Raw genomic sequence first — 17,975 nt, 5'->3', positions numbered from 1 at the left:
GCATTTGATTCGTTGACTAAAATCAGGCGTTCGTCAGCTCTCAAATACTTTTGAAAAGGAAACTGATATACATCAAGCACCTCAGCTGTATGAAGAGGGAGGTTTTTGTATGGTTTGTTTTGCCTCTGCAAAAAACGAACACAATTGTTAAGTTTCACAATATTGTTTTGTTTTTCTGTAGCATATTACATCAGACAGCTACATTCCGTGCCTTGCTGATCTCTGCAAAGCCCTCTGGGAAGTCATGCTCAGTTACTACCGAACGATGCAGTGGCATGAGAACCATGACCAAGATGAAGCAGCAGCTGTGTCTTCTGGTAAGAAACTGTACTGGAAACAAAACTTCTGATACTTGGAAATAACTTTTCTTATGCTCAAGTTGTTAATTTGTGTGTTGGTACCTTTGTGGTCTTGACTCAGTGCCTTCAGCGTTATTGCTTATAGTGTGCAGTAAGGACTTCCTCACTGGATTTTTGTAGTTTTCATATAAGGTTCATTTTTTAATGAATACATGTATGTGCCGTTATTGCAGATATAAACAATTTTATTTTAAACAGTGCTTATAGTAGGAGTTGGAAGTCAGCTGTGGTAGATGACCACAAAATCTGAGGATTTTTCCCTTTAATATAGGACCAATGTGAAATTTCAGATTTTTTTGACCAATGTTGAAATTTTCACTGCATATTAAGCTTAGTAGATTGGGATAATGGATTGTGTACTAGGAAAGGTGACTGAAACAATAGGGAATGAATCTGTTGTAAATCTGTCGTCGTGATTTTCTGGAAATCCAATTTCCTGAATGTTGTATGTCATCTATACTAGTGAATCCATCATAAGATACGGTCACGATTTCCTTGATACCCTTACAGGAAAAGGCAAACATTTCATCTTAAAGTATAATTCTGGTTTTCTTTTATTGTGGGTCCTGTTTGTGTTTTTAGGGCAGAAGCACGGAACCTTTGTCTATTGTCTGTTTAAGTCCTCCTAAGTTCATTTTGCTGGACATATTCTAAATTAATATAAAATGTCTGAAGACAGACTTTATTTCCCCACTAACCCAAGATGCTTGTGTTTGGCAGAGGGCAGAGTGTGGAATTTACAGTATTAAGATTTATGCAAAACTCCTATTTATTTGAATCAGATAGGTTTGCTCTTTTCTTACTGAAAAGGAGGCTTCTGTCAGAGGACAAGAACTGTAGGATCGCTGCTAAAGTTATTCCTCCTTGCCTGCTTTGCATAAAACTTGTATCCTTTACCTTAGACAATAAAAAGAAAGGGAAAAAAAATTGGAATTAGAAGTAAAGAACAGATCTTGGAACACTGTGCTTCCTACAATGTATTTGAAATCCAAGATTTCTTTCAAAAGTCAGATTTATACAGATTTTAAGTCTTAAAAAGAATGAAATTTATGCTAATTAACATTGTCTTCCTACTTTAAATTTGAAAAATTAAAGAAAATATTTTCTTCGGAGTGTCCTTCCCGTATTGTGTGGAATCTTTAAAAAAAAAAAAAAAAAAAAAAAAAAAAAAAAGTGGATTTGTTGAAACTTATTTCAGATGAAAGTTTTTATAAATATATCAGAATTAAAGTTCAGAGTGGAAATATTTTATTTTGAGATGCACCATGTGAAGAAAGATTCTGAAGTTTTGAGTGAATTGCCCATTCTCAATAATATTTACTTTTAAATTTAAAAAAACTTCAGATAATTACATTTCCTTCTCTTGTTTTCATTTTCAACATAAAGCAGGTATTAGAAAGAGTTTATTGCATGGAAACATTATCACAGCAGACTACTTGCTCAGCTCCAGATGTAATTTTAAAAATAGTTCCCCTTAGTGTGGTTACTTGTGATATCCTGAAGAAAGAAAATCATTTGCACTGCAAAACCTTTTAAAGGAACCATTAAGCCTAATAAAGTGGTATATTCAGTCACATGAGTAATTTTAAATGCATTGCTTTTTAAATGAGTGCCAGAGTGTTTTGGTATGTTTGCTACTAATCCACTAAATCTTCTGTCACTCAGTTTTTAAGTTTCTGGAGACGTTGTGTCTTAGCTGTAATGTACAACTAGAATATATTTGAGCTACTGAATCACTTTTTCAAATACCTCAGCAATGATAAAGCACACAAAAGGGAATTTCACAAGTATAATTTAATTTCAGGGGGAGTATAAATATGTACCAAATGTCTGTTTTTTCTAAAAGTCATTGCTCATGTTGTAGTAATTATTAAACCTGTACATGGAAGTCTCATTCTATATTTATTGATTTAATAGCTGTGATATATGCTAAAGCCAAAGAGTAAAATTCCTGTGGAAAGGGCAGGTGTGTCAGATGGAACCATGGAGGCAGTTCAGGAGATTGTGCTAAAGTTGCTCCCTCAGTTAAACCCCATAGACTGGAGCAATACAAGGAGCAGTCTTAACTGTTGTATGTGTATCTGGCTTTTATTATTTTGAGAACTCAAGGCTGTCCCAGGATTTTTCCCTCATCGTGCCAGTTAATGTCAACAGTCTTACAGAGTACCTTAAATGGGTCAAGGGAGTCTTGATCTTAGGACACAAACCCAGCTGTAGAAGCGAGAAGCTGGACTTAGAAGACATGAATTACATAGCTCTTTCTGTTTTAATAGCGAAGCTTATCCAAAAGCAGTCCTGCATGGATTATGGAAAGGAGGTTGCACTTCATCTAGATGGTGTGTCACGTATTTGTGATTATTAATGCCTGTTACAGATGTTAAAATGTACTTTGAATAACTTGTAAATAATTGCCCTTCTGCATTTCTGAGGAAAGAGGTGTGTCTCCTTTATATCGTTCAGTATTCTGCTTATTTGTGTTCTGAAAATTAATCTAGTTTGGGACTGAAGAGCAAAATGGAACAGAAAATACTTTCACAGCAGGCTTTTTTTTTGTTTGGAACATTTATAGGAGAGATTCTTTGAGACTGAGGCTTCCCCCCCCCCCCCCCCCCAGAAATGAGTTCAGAATTTGTAGTTGTTCTTTCAGTTACAGTGTAGACTGGTCTTTGGGGATTTTTTTTTTTTTAAGATCAACTAAAAAAACCCTTACTTGGAATAAACTAAATGGAAACAGATAATTATCTCTAGATATAAATGCAATCCTAAAAATTTTTAAAGCATGAGACGTATTGTAGTACCTTTCATGAAGTAGGAAATACTAATGAGATTTAGTTTGCTGAAGTGTTATGACAGTAGCAGTGAATCATAGTGAAATGTATGGTATTGATAGTTCTATGAATCATCAGTAATAACACTTAACTAATTGCTCTAATATACTGTTGGAAAGATAGAATTAAGTGTTCATATGTAGGACTTGTTTAATCATACTGAAGATAGTGAACTAAAAGTATCAACTCCATAGCATTAAATGAGTTCTATGTCACATTTAATGAACTGCTACTTATTCTGTGATTTTGTTGTTCGTATAGTAAACAGCAAATTGTTGTGATACAGGTTTTCATCCCTGAAAATAAACTGCTTACTGGAAAATTTTCCATTGCACTGTTGGTCATAGTCAAAGCATTGTTTGTGTTTGTAGTATAGAATCAAAGAAAAAATGAGTTCTAAAGGGACCTGTGCAGGTCATTTTGTCTTCTTTGCTCAAAGCAAAGTGAACTTCAAAGTCGCATTGGTTTGTGCGAGGCCCTGTCTGGTTCAGCTGGATTTTCACATACCATAAAATTTACTGTGACATTGGTATAATTCACATGTGTTCCTGAGACACTAATTTAACAGAATAACTGAAACTGAGCAGTAAAATGATCACTATAGCATTTAAATTCCTAATTTCACAAGTGTAATCCTAGTGGTAAAAGTTGGTAACAACTGTAATAGCTGTAACAGACTCAATGAAAAGCAAGAAGAAAATGATGTAAGATGTAAATTTAATTTCAACCATTTTAATTTTCAAAACATTCAATGTATAATACTGCATAAATTCTGTGCAAGACCTGCTTGGTATTAAAAGAATGAAGCTAGAGGACAGTGATTTGATTGGTTTCTTTTTTTTTTTCCCTCTGCCTAACGAGGATTAAACAAAAACCTTTTGTTATGACTGAAGGCTGCCTTTATGAATTTTGGAGAAATACTGAGAAACCTGAAAAATTACTGTATTTAAATCAGGCATCTGGAAGAATAACTCCTGGATGCTTCTGATTCTTATTTTTATGTGAAATTACGAATATTTATGTATTCTGCTACCTGTTCCAAATTCTTCAAAGCAAAAAGTGTAAATGCTTGTGGACCTTCGTCCAATCCTTGGTTTTCAAGGAAATTATCCTAAATTCATGTGCGTATTTGCATGTGTGAACTTAGCTGCAATGCAGTTCATTAAAAGACTGGAAACAAGACCTCTCAGCATGACTGGCCACGAACCAGGAGCACTGGCAGATTGCCAGGGAGAATATTGCATGGATTTTTATTGAACAATAGCATCCGTATGACACTGTCTGTCCAACCATTCCTTCATAAATGGCAGTTTGTGAGGACAAGGACTATGGTCTTAATCTTGAGAACAGCTCAAAGATACTGACTCGTTTAGGCTTGGCTTCACTCTGCAGAAGTATAGAAGAGAGGAGGTTGCAGAAACTTCTAAAGAGCGTGCTGTGAGTAAGATAGCTGGTTTTGTTTACTCATATAGTCAGAGAAAGGATAAATCTGCTTAGTGTTTCTCTAGTTGGGTTATTCTTTCTGTTTATATTTTGTTTAGTCTTCCATGATAAATCACTTTGGAAAATGCATTTGTCAGAATTATTGCTTTCAGGAGAAGAGGAGCATATTTAGGTACAGTTACTAAGTTATAATTTATGTGTACAGTGGCTAATATTTGTTTTAAGATTTTTCTTTCATAAGGAAAATTTTCTTTGAGTGCCCTGCAACAGTAGATACAGTATGGAATTATGTTTGAGTCTTGTTTTCACATCAAGCAGGCTTTTATCTTCTCATTTTGAGTAATTAGGGTAAATTCTCAGTCAGCCTGCAAAAGCAGTCTCAATGACTTTAAACAGGAAAGAGTTGAACACAGCTTTGCAGCCTTGCAAGAAGTTAATATCTATCCCTAAGATAAGCCCAAATTCCAGAATGTATTTTATTATGTTTTTAATTGTGAAGCGGAGTTATTCAGTTGAAAGTACCAGAGCTTTTACATTCTGGCTGCATATAGTATTGTACTGGTTCTGTATTCTTGAGGTCTAGCCTTGTGGGCAGACTAATTTTAACTTAACTGGCTTGGAGATTCTTCTTGGTAGTGTTCATATGTTCACTATCATAATCCCTAGCTTGCAGATGAAGCTCCCTCAGTGTTTGATAAAGATCATAATTTAATAACATGTCCGGACACACCAAATAGCTCCACTTGAAAGAAATTAAGCAAGGCCAACATCCTTCTCAGTAACCATATTCCCCACATTTGCTTAATTTAAATGGAGCTACTGGTGTTAAAGGTTTCATATTTTTGTTGTTCCTATTATGCTTGCATATTATATAAGCATTCATGTAGTAGGTAATATATAATATATATTTAGAATATTGGTTTTTTGATTTACACGGGAAATGCAAATAGTTCTTGTTCTGAGAAACATACTCTGAAAAAGTTCAAAGCAGAAGACATGGTTGATAGGGAGAAGGAAGATGCGTGTTACGCTCTTCTGCTTACAGACAGTCTGGCCTAAGTCTGGGAGTATGAGACGCTGGTAAGTGCTATTTAGGATTAGTGATTGTTACAGAAGGAAACTCTGCTCACTTGACAGTGATCACTGAATGATCTGAAGAAAATATGGTCAGACTCCGCTGTGCTCTTTTGTATTTTGGTTTAATTGAATTGTCAGTATCTGATACCAGTCATAACCATTCTTGTTCAGTGGATGACTCTTTCCTTCCTTCTCTTAAATATGCAGTAGTCAAGACAGTGCTGCAGAGGTCTGTTCTGCACACATCTGAAAAGGTTGATTCAAGTCTTGTATTCGGTGTCCCATTCCTTACTGGGCTCGTTAGTAGGGTGCTCCTGGTATTTACACGGTATTCATCTAGACTGCATGGTCTGGATTCAGGGCAAGGCTTGACATGGAAAGAGCACTTTTGTTGTTGACAAAAAATTTCTTAGCGCTGGCAAATGGAAGGCAGATGTAGATTCTTTATGGTTCTGGACTCTTCTTCAGTAGGCAGCAAAATTAGACACGAAAAATTGCTCCTGTCTCTGAGGAAAGTGAAATTAAGCCAGGAGGCTTTCTGGAAAAAAACTATGAAGCCTAGTAATGAAGAACTGCAAAGGTCAGTCAGGATTAGCTCTCACTGTGATCCTGGTAGCACGTGACCATCTAAGGAACACTATTGTGACAGGGATTCAGTATGCAGGTGGCGTTTTTGTCCTTGCTAGTTTTGAATGACCACATAAAATCCTGTCCCTGCATTGATGAGATCAGCTCATGAATGAAAAGCTGCTGGAGCTGCACCTGAGCTGTCTGGCAGCATCACACAGTTTAACAGCTGAAGGTGTTTCACAGCCTTAGTGCTGTCTCCCTGGGTGGAAGCTGCGTGTAATCCCACTGAGGCAGTTCAGTCCATGGCCTTGGATTGCTTCCAAATTCTTTGCTGAGGCTAGAAATAATTTTTTTTTCCTTTTGATCCCCCCAAATAACATATTGCACAAGTTAGGGCTGACCAAGACACTACTGCCAGTTGCTGAGTAGCTATTAAACATTCTACTCTTTCCTTTACCTTCCTGTTTGCATTATAGCAGTGATGTATCTCCCTGGTCATGAGGTCCAACGGGTTAAAAAAAAAGAGTCCATCTTTCAAGAACGCAGTCTAAATCAAGGACGTTAGACATGTGCTGTTGCTCTCCAGGTAGGCCCAAATGATAGCTAGGGACTGCCTTTCCCACAATATCATAAGGAACTTTCATTGATTTATTTATTTTTTTTTTCCCAGTTCCCTCTCTGGGTTCCTGTAAGACATGGGCTTTGTGCTGCCTGCTCCTGTGAAGCCTAGGCAGCACAGATGAGACTGCCTGATGGACGTGCAAAATGATAGCTTGGGGCTGGGTGGAGGTCTTTGAGAGGAAATGCCAGAATCGGGGAAAGAAATGGCTTTAAGTTGGGAGCCTGTGTGTGGAGGTAGTGAGATGAGACCAGCTGGGCCAGGAACAAGGGAGTGAATAGTCTTCTCAAGTACTGAAAACTAGCTGGAGGTTGCAGAAAAGATGGAGAGACAAGTCTGAGCTGCATGGCAATGCTGGGATACTGCAGGCAATCTTAGTTCTTCTGTGTTTGCAACCTCTTGAATGATGGAGTAGAAGGAGGGCTGTACGCTTCATAATATTCCAATGTAATATTTTATGTGAATTTTTATCTTTCATGTCAAATCACTAAATGGTTTGGGCTTTGAAGGACATGCATAGTTTCTTGTCAGGAACAGCAGAGTTTTCTTATCATGGGGAAAGTTTGTATGTATAGTCTGGCTAAGACAGAGCTTTCCTGTGGTCAGCCATAGGCTGTAAAGCAAACTGCATGACACTGTGCCATCACAATCTGCAAGCGTAACCACATCTGTATGCTCACAAACTACATATAAAATAGTACCTTCTCTTTTTTGGAATGGAAATAAAATACATTTCCTCCATGGGGAGAGAGAGAACCACATACAGGAGAAGTTTACCGTGCATTACAGTGCTTTTTTGGAAGGTGATCCAGTGCTGTGGGAATGAAGGTTTTAGAATTAAATAAAGTAATTTGGAAGAATGAAAGACACCTGATATGATTGACGTTATTTCATGCATAAGCATAGATTAGTATGAGAGGGGAAAAAAAGAAAGGAGCATGCTATATTGTTTCCATAGTTCATGAAAAAAGTTTCAGTGTTTTTCCTCAGAGTTGCAGACAGAATTTACTGGGGCAGAAAGCTAAAAATCTTGCTTCTGAAATTTTTAAGTTAATGATTCTTGTCTACAAAGGTAGAATATCTTAGAGAATCTTGTAGAGGATAAGCAGTGCTCGCTTCAGCATTCAACTTTATCTTTTGTATTTGAAATATCATTATCTGTTACTCTCATCTTTTTTTGATTTTTATTGAGTGAGGTATCTTGCTTACATAAAAGCAATCAGAAGCTTTCCTGGTCTGCATTAGCATATAATATTTATATGTGCTTTATTCATTTCCTTTCAAAAGTTTAGAGCAATGGAGCTTTCCTGGAGTTTGCATAATGGATAATATGGTAATGGCTAATGCAGAAGTTTCATTATGGGTAGAAAACTAGGATACATTTCAGGCTTTTGGAAATATCTACAATACCTTTCACCTTCGGTTTCAGATGGCAGCAATGTGACTGGAACTGAAGAGAATAGTTTTGACCGCAGCTATGTAAAAAAGAAATTGGAACATGGGCTTTCACGAATATGGCAGGTATGTTTTTTTATTTTTTTTTTCCCCCTAAATATTTATATCCCCCCCACTCCCCCCAGTATTAATTACAGTTATAAAAAAAAAAAAAAATCCCTGGAGAGATTTAAATGATTTGTTTTGAACTAAATATATCAAAACCATGGAAATATAATTTCTGTGACTCAGTTACTACTTGGTCACTATGCTTACAAACTCAGTCAAGATACCAAAACATAGTAACCTGACTTTCGGCCTGATTCCACTTCTCCCAACCTGTGTGCTGCCCACAATCTATTTTCTTCTCATGTGCTTTTCTCTGTTAGCAGGGTCATACTGCTTTATGTTTCTGGTATAACCATAGCTATGGAGAACCTGAAGTCTTGTGAACCTGCCTGGTTTCACAGTATTCCTGGTCTGACTGCTGGATTAGTTTGATGTGCAGTGAGACCCCAAATGTATGATGAAAAAGCTGTAAACCTTTTACATGGCTGAGTTGTCATCCAGAGCTCTGTTTTTGCAGTGACAAAAAAGCATCTAGGATTGACCTTGTGTTATAGAGCGTTAAAGAAACTGATTATAGTATTATTTTAGAAAGTCAATGAGCGATCATTCATGTTACAGAAAATGGAGTTCTACTCTAAATCTCAAAAAGAAGTTATAAGTGCAAACAAACCAAAAAGTGATAGTGAACCAGGCATCTGAGCCTTCACCTTTTTGTCTTTGGTGTATTAAGTATACAAAAACTTGTTTGTGTTTTGTAGGATGTTCAACTGAAGGTGAAAACATATCTTCTGGGAACAGATCTGTCTAACTTCAAATATGATGACTTCATATTTGTACTTGATGTTATCAGCAGGTATACTGATGTGGTCATAAGACCACTTAATACATGCACACAAACTTGAACTCTGATAAGACAGCACAGTTAATTAAGGCTGATATTTACATTCTGATGCCAACTTTGTTCATATCTACTGATAGTTTGAAGAGCACTTCTTCTTTATGTGGGAGTTTATGAGGATGTATTTGGGAGAGGTAGCATAAATTGCTTTGCTGCTCAAGTAGTGCTTAAGTGCAATATGATTTCATTATTGTCCACCTTTAACATTTCAGATGTGCAAATCTGACAATTTTGATGTTTCTAAAAGCTTTTAAAGGGACTCTCAGTCAAGAACAGTAAAATACTGTGGTATTGCTAACCTGCACAGTATTATATCCTTCTGTTTTGGTAATAAAATGACGGATTCAGACTGTGAGCTGTACAGCCTGCCCTGCATAATGGGATCTCAAAAAGACATTTATTTTGCTTACGACTCTTTGTCTCTATGTGTATGGGACATTCTGATAGGATTTGGAGGGAAATGAGACGTGGACTTTTGTGGAATTAGTGAAGTGTTTGCAACTTAACATTGGTGCTCTGCTTTTATGGAGATACATGTACGCTCATGGTAGTGATTGAGGCTTGTAATTCAGGTTGGAACAACAGTATTAATAAATCAATAAATATTTCTAAACTTTGTTTTATTGTTATAGGCTGATGCAAGTTGGAGAAGAATTTTGTGGCAGTAAGTCTGAAGTTTTGCAAGAATCTATCCGAAAACAAAGTGTTAACTATTTCAAAACATACCACAGGTGAGACTACTATATGTGCAGTGGATGAATCTAATGGCACTTATTTTTGTTGGGTTTAACTTTAAATGCTTTCCAAAGGAATTCCACTGCATAATGTTCCTGCATTGAGATTGATAGATAGTGGAATATGTTTCATGATGAGAATCGGGCTCTGAACCCTGGAGAACGGGAGAGGGTGGAGAAGCCTTTGCTTCCACTATGGTTGTGGAAAACTCTAGTTCTGCAGCAGGCAAGCCAGATAAAGATGAAAAACTTTTAATGTAGAATTTGAGTAGTTTTTCAGGCTGGCTCTTAAGCTGTCTCCTGGGATCCTGAGGATGAATGCCTCTGAAGTCCATACTTCCTAGCAAAATGGTTACTTCTTTTTCTATGCCATTACATAACAAAAGCGGATCATGTGTGGCCATGAAATGCTTTTTCAATGTGCAATTTTGTCATATATCACATAAGATGTTTAGAACTGAGTCCATCCTTTTGAGTCATGTTTTCATAGTTTTTTCATTGGCAGTATCTAATTATGTCTCAGTCAACTCTACTATCATATCTGAGGCCAGTGCTGTCATGTGCAGGCAGTCTCTGGCCTCAGATATGATATATGGCTATGACAGCTTCAAGACTTGTCTGTCTGTCTGTTTGTTTTAATTATCTTGATTTCCCAAATGTTTTGGTTTGGATGATTGACAACTCTTTCATTCTAGTTATCTAGCATTTATCTTCTTTCTGGGTGTAAAAAGCTAGGAAGATATGAGAAGAAATACAGCATTCCTTGCTCTAAGGAACTCTTACTTTCCCAGGCTTGATCTGTTGTCCTCTTTTGTGTGGGAGCTGTCATACAACTAATATATCCAAACCCGTTTGGTCTGAGACTTTCTGCCTAAAATCCATGAAGTATGAAAATTGTGACAGGAGAACATGAGACAGTGTCTAAATTCAGAACCTGAGAATGTGGTTTGGAACTTCTTCCAGCTTTGGTAGCTGTAGCTAAAATCCTAGCTTTCTGGACATTTGATGAAGACCTCAGTTCCAGTTGTCTGAAAAGCTTGAGCCTTAACCAGATGCACATTATGTCCTGTCAGGAGATGAGTTGATTAAGATGCCATGCCACCTATCTTTATTTCTTGAAAGCATTTCTGAACCCTGAACTGAATTTCGTGAACTGATTTGGAAACTGAGCTTGCAGCTCCAGGTTCAGAAGAGCTGTTTTGGTCTACCTAACCGCCTTTTACTACACTAACTTACCACGTAATACCCAATTTGGTTAACTGAATATCATTTTGACCATTACAGTTTTGCTTATGTTTAAAGGACCTATTTAACAGCTTAGGGAATCGGAGCCTAATTTTCTGAATTATCTTTGAGTAAAATAAATGTTAAAGAACATTGATGGACTATGTATAGAAATAATCATTTTTTGAAATAACTTCTGTTTTTTATTAAGGTAATGTTTCTTGTAATTCTTGTGAAAATAAAAGGAAATACTTATTGATATGACTCAAATTATGTGAACCTTTTAATACTTTTTACATGTTTTATACTGTGTGGGTATTGTGAAGATTAATTGGCTGATGTTTTCATCCTCAGAAGGAAAAATATAAAAAACCCCCTCTCCCAGCTATATGCCTCAGGTTGATTTATATAAAAGCTTTAAGCATCTTGCCTTTTCAGATCACGTTAATGTGGTTTTCACTCCCCTTGTGTATTTAATTGGAGGGGAAAAAAATAAAAAAGCTAGTGCTTTTAGGGATTCTTTAGTACATAAAAGCTACATAGAGCTGAAATGCTCAGAGTCTAGGAGTAATCAGTTCTTTGATTGTGTAATTTGATGTATGTGGCGTCCTGGGCGGTGTGGTGTTTTAGAGAACTGCCAACATAGAGAATGCATTCAAAGGAACTGGTCATGTCATTCAAAAAGCGTAGAAGAGCAATGTAATACTAGAGCATACATGAAGCCTTTTTTGGGTAAAAGTTGATTATGTTGAAAAATTAGAATGGGCTTTTGGCAGAGAACATCAGTAAGGCGATTTTTGGAATGCAATTTACTTTTTGTTCTGATACGTTTGTAAAAAGGTCTGTCTGATCACTAAAGCTTTTCAGAGAACAAATGCGTCAGACCTTCCATGTGTGCCACTTTGTAGACTTGTATGCTGGTGAAAATGAAGAGCATTTGTTCAAGTATTTTGTCAGTGCCTTGATTTCAGCTTTGAAATTATACAAAAACTGGTGCTGTGTGGCTTCTAAATGTTTGCTTTTCTGTGACTCTTTCTCCTTAGTCTTCCTCTCAGAGAATTTTAATCTGTAACGTTGATTTTCACAGCATCTCTGTCTGTTGTTTCTGTTGGCTTTACTGCGAGAAGATCTGCAAGCTCTGGGTACTCAGTGCCTTGAAAATAGCACTTGAAGTCTATTTGCATTTAACTGGTGAACTTAAATAGACATAGCAAACTGTAGTCATAATTCAACACATTGCTCATCTCGTTGAGGCAAGAAAATTTTAATTGTAGTGGTGATTATAGTTTGTTATTGAAATAGTGGTATTTCTAGAATATTTTACTGCCTAGTTAGAAACCCAGTGCATAATTTACCAACTGCTACTTGTTAAGCAAAACAATATACCATATATTAAGAAGAAAAGATACAGCAATGTGACCTCAATAAGCACTCGTTGCTGTCTTTTCCTATATGAGTTCCTGCTTATGTGGCAAAAAGATTTTTTTTTTTTATTAAAGATATTTCTGCTTATGGCTGAAGGGAGGCTTTTCTAATGATTAAAAACATAACAGAAACAATGCAGAGATGTAGTGGCTTGATTATGTTTCCCTAATGTTTTCTATATTAATACCAAGGTAAAGTTAAGCTGTGAAGAAAAACATAGTTTAGGAGATTAATAGCCATAAAACTTTTCTTCTCTGAAAAGTTGCGATGTCTGTAGAACATTAGTTCTTTCCACTTTCCTTTGCTACCTGTTGGCTTCAGTGTGTTTGAAAGAAGCATCTATCTTTGTGTGGGCTCACAGAAGCTGTTGTACTGCTAATAGAGTGTTTGTATATATTATATTGCTTTCTACATTTTACATAGAGGAAAAAAGGTCCAGTATTACTGCATAATCATAGACGTTCCTCTATACTTTCTAATGGCTTTGACAAAAAAAAATTTCCAAAAAAATTTCCAGTTTCCAAATTTTGGAGATTGACAGTCTTTGAGAATTTCTCCAGAGGTGTCATAAAACATACACTATGTTAGTAGCCACAGCTTTTAGGTGGTCTGCCAGTTGACAGAATGAGTTAAATATCTGTTTTCAAGTGTGACTTTTTATACAGTTTTTGAAGGTGTTTTTCACTGCGTAAGTTAAATAATTGTCTACTTCCTGATTTACTCTTGCTGCCAGTTAAAAGTATTCATTTGTTGTATTTCAGAACCCGTCTTGAAGAATTAAGAATGTTTTTGGAGAATGAGACCTGGGAACTTTGTCCTGTTAAATCAAGCTTTAGTATTCTGCAGCTTCATGTACGTTCTATGAATAACACGTACAAATGTAATAACACTTCAATAGCTAAGAGTCCAGGTGTTTTGAGAAGTAGTAAGATCCATGAACTACCTTGCAAATGTTTTTAATGGCTACTAAAAACCCCTAAATTTCACTTCATGATATTGAGAACTTAAGATTCAAATGCTTTTAAAACAGTAGTGTTCCTGTTTCAGGCAGGTAGAGGTTTACAGAAGATGCTAGAGTTGTAAGCATAATGTTAGCCTTTATTTTTCATGTTTTAATGTGCTGTTAATATGTCAGTTTTCCATTTCTAAATTATTTATCTAAGAGTAAGATGCTAAAAGAAGAGTGCCTAAAAGTAGTCACATGAGCACTCAGTAGCTTGTACCAATTTTGGCATCTGTTTCTGGAAACATAGGTCATACTGGCTCATTTGGAAAGGAAAAAAAAAGTTAATTCTTCTGTGGTGATTTTTGTGAAGTTTAGCACATGATGGGTGAATGTCGCCTGTTTTGCCAAATGAAATGTGGGTGCCTATGATTAAAGCTATCACTAAAGTGCAAAAATGGATATAGCTGAGCGATCTCAAGCAAAAGATAATTTTGCAGCTTCTGTAGAGTTAACTGTAAAAGTAAGCAAGAGGCTACTGCAGCAGTAATAGCATAGAGGGAAAAGGAAGGAGGACCCTCAGTTGCATCCAGTAGCAAAAGAAATAATATTTTTAATAGAGAAATGTATTATAAATCCATACATACTGCTCAAGTGGCAGAAAGTAACTGATTCATTTAAACAAACAGAAATCTAACATTGCAGTCCTTTTAGCTGCATACGTTTTGATCTTTAAACCTTTAGATAAATGACAATGAACATTTTGCCATTTATGAAGATCAGTAGCTAGAGTTTAATAGGTAAAAATGATGTGACAACTGAGGTAAGTCAAGGTTTTTAGAAAAAAATGTCTAAAGTCATACCTTATGTGCCTTAGTCCCTATATTTGCAAAAGTCTGTGCACTCATCCAGTCATCAGAAACTTCATGTGCAATGGGTTTGAAAATAACTTTTTAAAAATAAAATACTAAGAAAAAAATTTCAGCTTTAGTAAATTACTAGGTAACTTGTGTAAAGGAAACTACATTTTTTGATAGAATTTAGGTCTTATTTTATCTCATCATTTCTGTGAAATAAAAAATCCACTTAGTTTTCACCTAGTTTTAGACAGCAAATACTTTCAGGATGCAGAAGATGTATTGCATGTCATAGCCAAAACCTGCTAAAATTAGAAAGACAAGCAGTATAAGATTGCCAATTTCAAGGTTAACTTGAGCCAGCATGAAAAGCATGTTTAAATAAGCAGCAAGCTTTGGCTAAAAGTTTTCATATCAGGTTAATTGTCCACAAGTTTGTTGTTATGCTCTGTTTTTATGGAACTGGAGTCATAATAATACTGAAACTGTCTTGTTGGTGATTAAAATTGTACTTTATTTCTATTAATAGGAATTTAAGTTCATGGAGCAGTCACGTTCCCCATCTGTGTCACCTAGTAAGCAGCCTGCTTCAGCAATTTCAACAACAGTAACGTTATTTGAGCAGTACTGTAACGGAGGAAACCCATTTGAAATTCAGGCCGACAGCAAAGATGATGAGACAGAAGATGTGTTAGCTTCCAATGGGGTATGGAGTGTTTCAAGAAACAAAAAAAGAAAAGCAAATCTTGCTCTCAGTAAATGATGATTTATTTTGTGTGTCAATGCTGGCAAAATGTCTTAGTACAAGGATCAGTTAACTGCAGTACTGTGTAAAATCTCAAGCCACTTTACTCCTTTAATTAGGTAGATTGCTTTGCTTTTAACAGTGCCAGAAAGCCTGGCATCCTCTTTAAGTTCAGTTTGTTTTGCAGTGGATCAATATTTTTTTTTCCACTGCAGTCAAGTGTTCCTGAAGGCTAGCAAGACATGTTCCACCTAAATTAGTGTTTTTGCAGGGGTTTGAGTTAACTTTCTTTCTGGAAGTAATTTTGTCATTTTAGGACTGGCTTTCTGGCTTCTTAGGAAAGAATCATTGTGGGTTGCTCCTTCTGTTGTATTTGTTCACACCTACATGATTTGCCATGGATTATCTGATGTTTGTTAGGCAGTTTTTAATTGTAATTTAAATGCTCAGGACACTTGCTTTGCAGTGGGATCTACTATAAAACTGAACAATGACTTTGTGGGTTTTTTTCAGAATTCTGTCAAAATCTAGCAGTGGTCAAATAGGTTTTAATGTAAAACTTTGTACCGTTCTCTTAAATGCTACATTGGCATATTTTTGTTAAAGCTTTTGCTCTTGTTTATCTTTTAGATGAATAATGTTTTCTTGGACTTTTTTTTGTGGTAACGTTGGGTTTAATTTTTTGTTTAAGGTTAGTGAATCCAGCCGTCACACTAATGGCTTTCTGGTTTTCGGCTTTGTCTTTCTTGCTTTCCCTGTGGAACTTCAGTTGCAAAGCAGCTTGATCTTTATCTCACACACTGGAGTGTGATGCTGCAGTGTCTTTCCTTCTGTGGGCGATGCTGCAGTCTCTTTCCTACTGTGTCACTTGAAGAGAAAATACAGCTGATTGGCATCAAATATTGTTGCATTGTGCTTAAAGGAAGCTGCTGGAGTGCCAGTTTCCTGGTGGTAGTTCCTCCCCTGTCAAGTAATACAGCAGAACATATGTCCTGTCTTTTCATATCAGTAAACTCAGAAGAGTTGCATGGTTATCACTGTTAGACTTGTATGTAGACTCCAAATGAGCATGTTAAGCAAAGGTGAATGCACTGCAGGGCACGCTGAAAACTGCAGAATTCCATGATGCTTTGTAGAAACCCACTCTGAAACAAAGCTTTTGGGGAATCTGGGCAGCCATTTGGTAGATATTTGCTAAAATCATCCTTAGTGAAATAAGGATTAATGATGATACCAGTAGTACTTTTGAGGTTTTCAAAATGAAATCGCCCTGTACTGAAGAGTTAATTTCAGACTTTTATATGTTTATGAATAGTTTTGCTTTTTACAAGATTTTTTTCTGAAGAAAAGGGACTAGAAAATTAACTTAACTTTGGGGGTGTTTTTTTATTTGTCCGTCCCGTCCCCCCCGTTCCCCCCCGTTCCCCCCCCCCCCGACAGCTTTCTTCTGAAGGTTTGACTCTGTAACAAATGTGTAGAGCCATCATGACCTGCACTGTGAGTGCAGAAATACATCTCAAATACTGCAGGATATTTTTTGCCACCATTTGTATGTAGAATAATTAGGAAGGTGTGAAATTATTTTCCAAAGATGATATTAACTGGACCTACTGAGACTGGGTAACATCTCAAGAACAAAAAAGAATAACTGTTGGAACACAATTTCAGTCTCCTCTGATTCCTTGCAGGTTGCTGCTAGCAAACGAGTACATACACTGTCCCCATTTTTTTGTGCAGTGACTTGTAAGCAGAATACTTAGACTTGTAGGAGGTTAGAATTGTCTTCATTTCTTGACTGTGGATATGTTGAGGAATTTTTCTTTCTGTCTGCACACTTGCATGAGATATGAAAACTTTGAACACAAGTTAGAACAGAGCTGCTTCGTTCTTTCCAGTTTCAACATTTTACTCTTCAGAATCTGTTTCTCCTAGCTCAAGTAAAGTTTAAATGACATCAACTTCCTCTGCACTAAGCTTTTGCTTCTATAATCATGAAATCATTGCATGAAAAAATTAGGTAGCAAATGCTGATGAACATATTGGAGATACTGTTTTGTTGGCTTTTGCCAGCCGGAAGCATCACACTGCTGCCAAGAAGACTGCTGTCAGACCCTCTTCTGTCTTCAGTTGTATATTATTTTTTCCCCCCTTTTCTCCAATGATGAACCTATTCGGAGAGGTAATAGAGCTTAAAAGCAAAAAAAAAAGCTCTAGCTTTCTGTACAAATATAGTGGTTCAAGTACAAACTCTGCATGCAGTGATAGTTACACAGGAATTGTCATATTATGTGAGACCAGTGGTGGTTCTTTTACAGCATCCCACTTCTGGTAGTGGTTAGCACAGACACCGCGGGCTCATGAGAGGTAATCGGTCCTGCAAGTCTTACTGGGACACTTTGTAACCTGCATGAGTTACAAGATGTAAATGTGTGGGATGGTTTTCCTCTATTTGTTCCAGAATTCTCTTGAGAAAAAGACAAAGAAGCCACCCCCACCCTAGAACCACGTTCTTTATTGTAATGGAGTAATATCGTTATCCAGGAAGTTATCTGTTATCTTTGTTGCCTTATTACCACAGGGAGTCAATGCATTCGACCTTCTAATCATCCTGGGTAAAAATGTCTTTTTATTCTGAATTTGTCTCTAGCCATTGGAAAAAGTCTCTGGATGTAAATGTCACTGTTTTCATACTGGTTGTTCACTGCTGTCTATTTTTTGAAGGGGTGTGAAGCTCAGTCCCAGCCAGAGCT

General features: G+C 36.6%; 1 protein-coding gene across 1 annotated transcript in view; it reads left to right on the top strand.

Moving 5' to 3' along the window:
• The window catches only part of VPS50 (VPS50 subunit of EARP/GARPII complex), a 97,786-nt gene that overhangs the window by 37,401 nt on the left and 42,410 nt on the right, over positions 1-17,975 (top strand). The window contains exons 13-18 of the mRNA XM_050891692.1: positions 182-317; positions 8,326-8,417; positions 9,158-9,252; positions 9,930-10,028; positions 13,442-13,532; positions 15,010-15,186. Of these exons, the coding sequence (XP_050747649.1) occupies positions 182-317; positions 8,326-8,417; positions 9,158-9,252; positions 9,930-10,028; positions 13,442-13,532; positions 15,010-15,186 (690 nt within the window). The remainder of the gene's footprint in view (positions 1-181; positions 318-8,325; positions 8,418-9,157; positions 9,253-9,929; positions 10,029-13,441; positions 13,533-15,009; positions 15,187-17,975) is intronic.

This window comes from Gymnogyps californianus, chromosome 2 (genome assembly GCF_018139145.2).
Source record: "Gymnogyps californianus isolate 813 chromosome 2, ASM1813914v2, whole genome shotgun sequence".
Lineage (NCBI taxonomy): Eukaryota > Metazoa > Chordata > Aves > Accipitriformes > Cathartidae > Gymnogyps > Gymnogyps californianus.
Note: the sequence above shows the minus strand (reverse complement) of the source record. Positions and strands in the feature narration are given on the sequence as shown.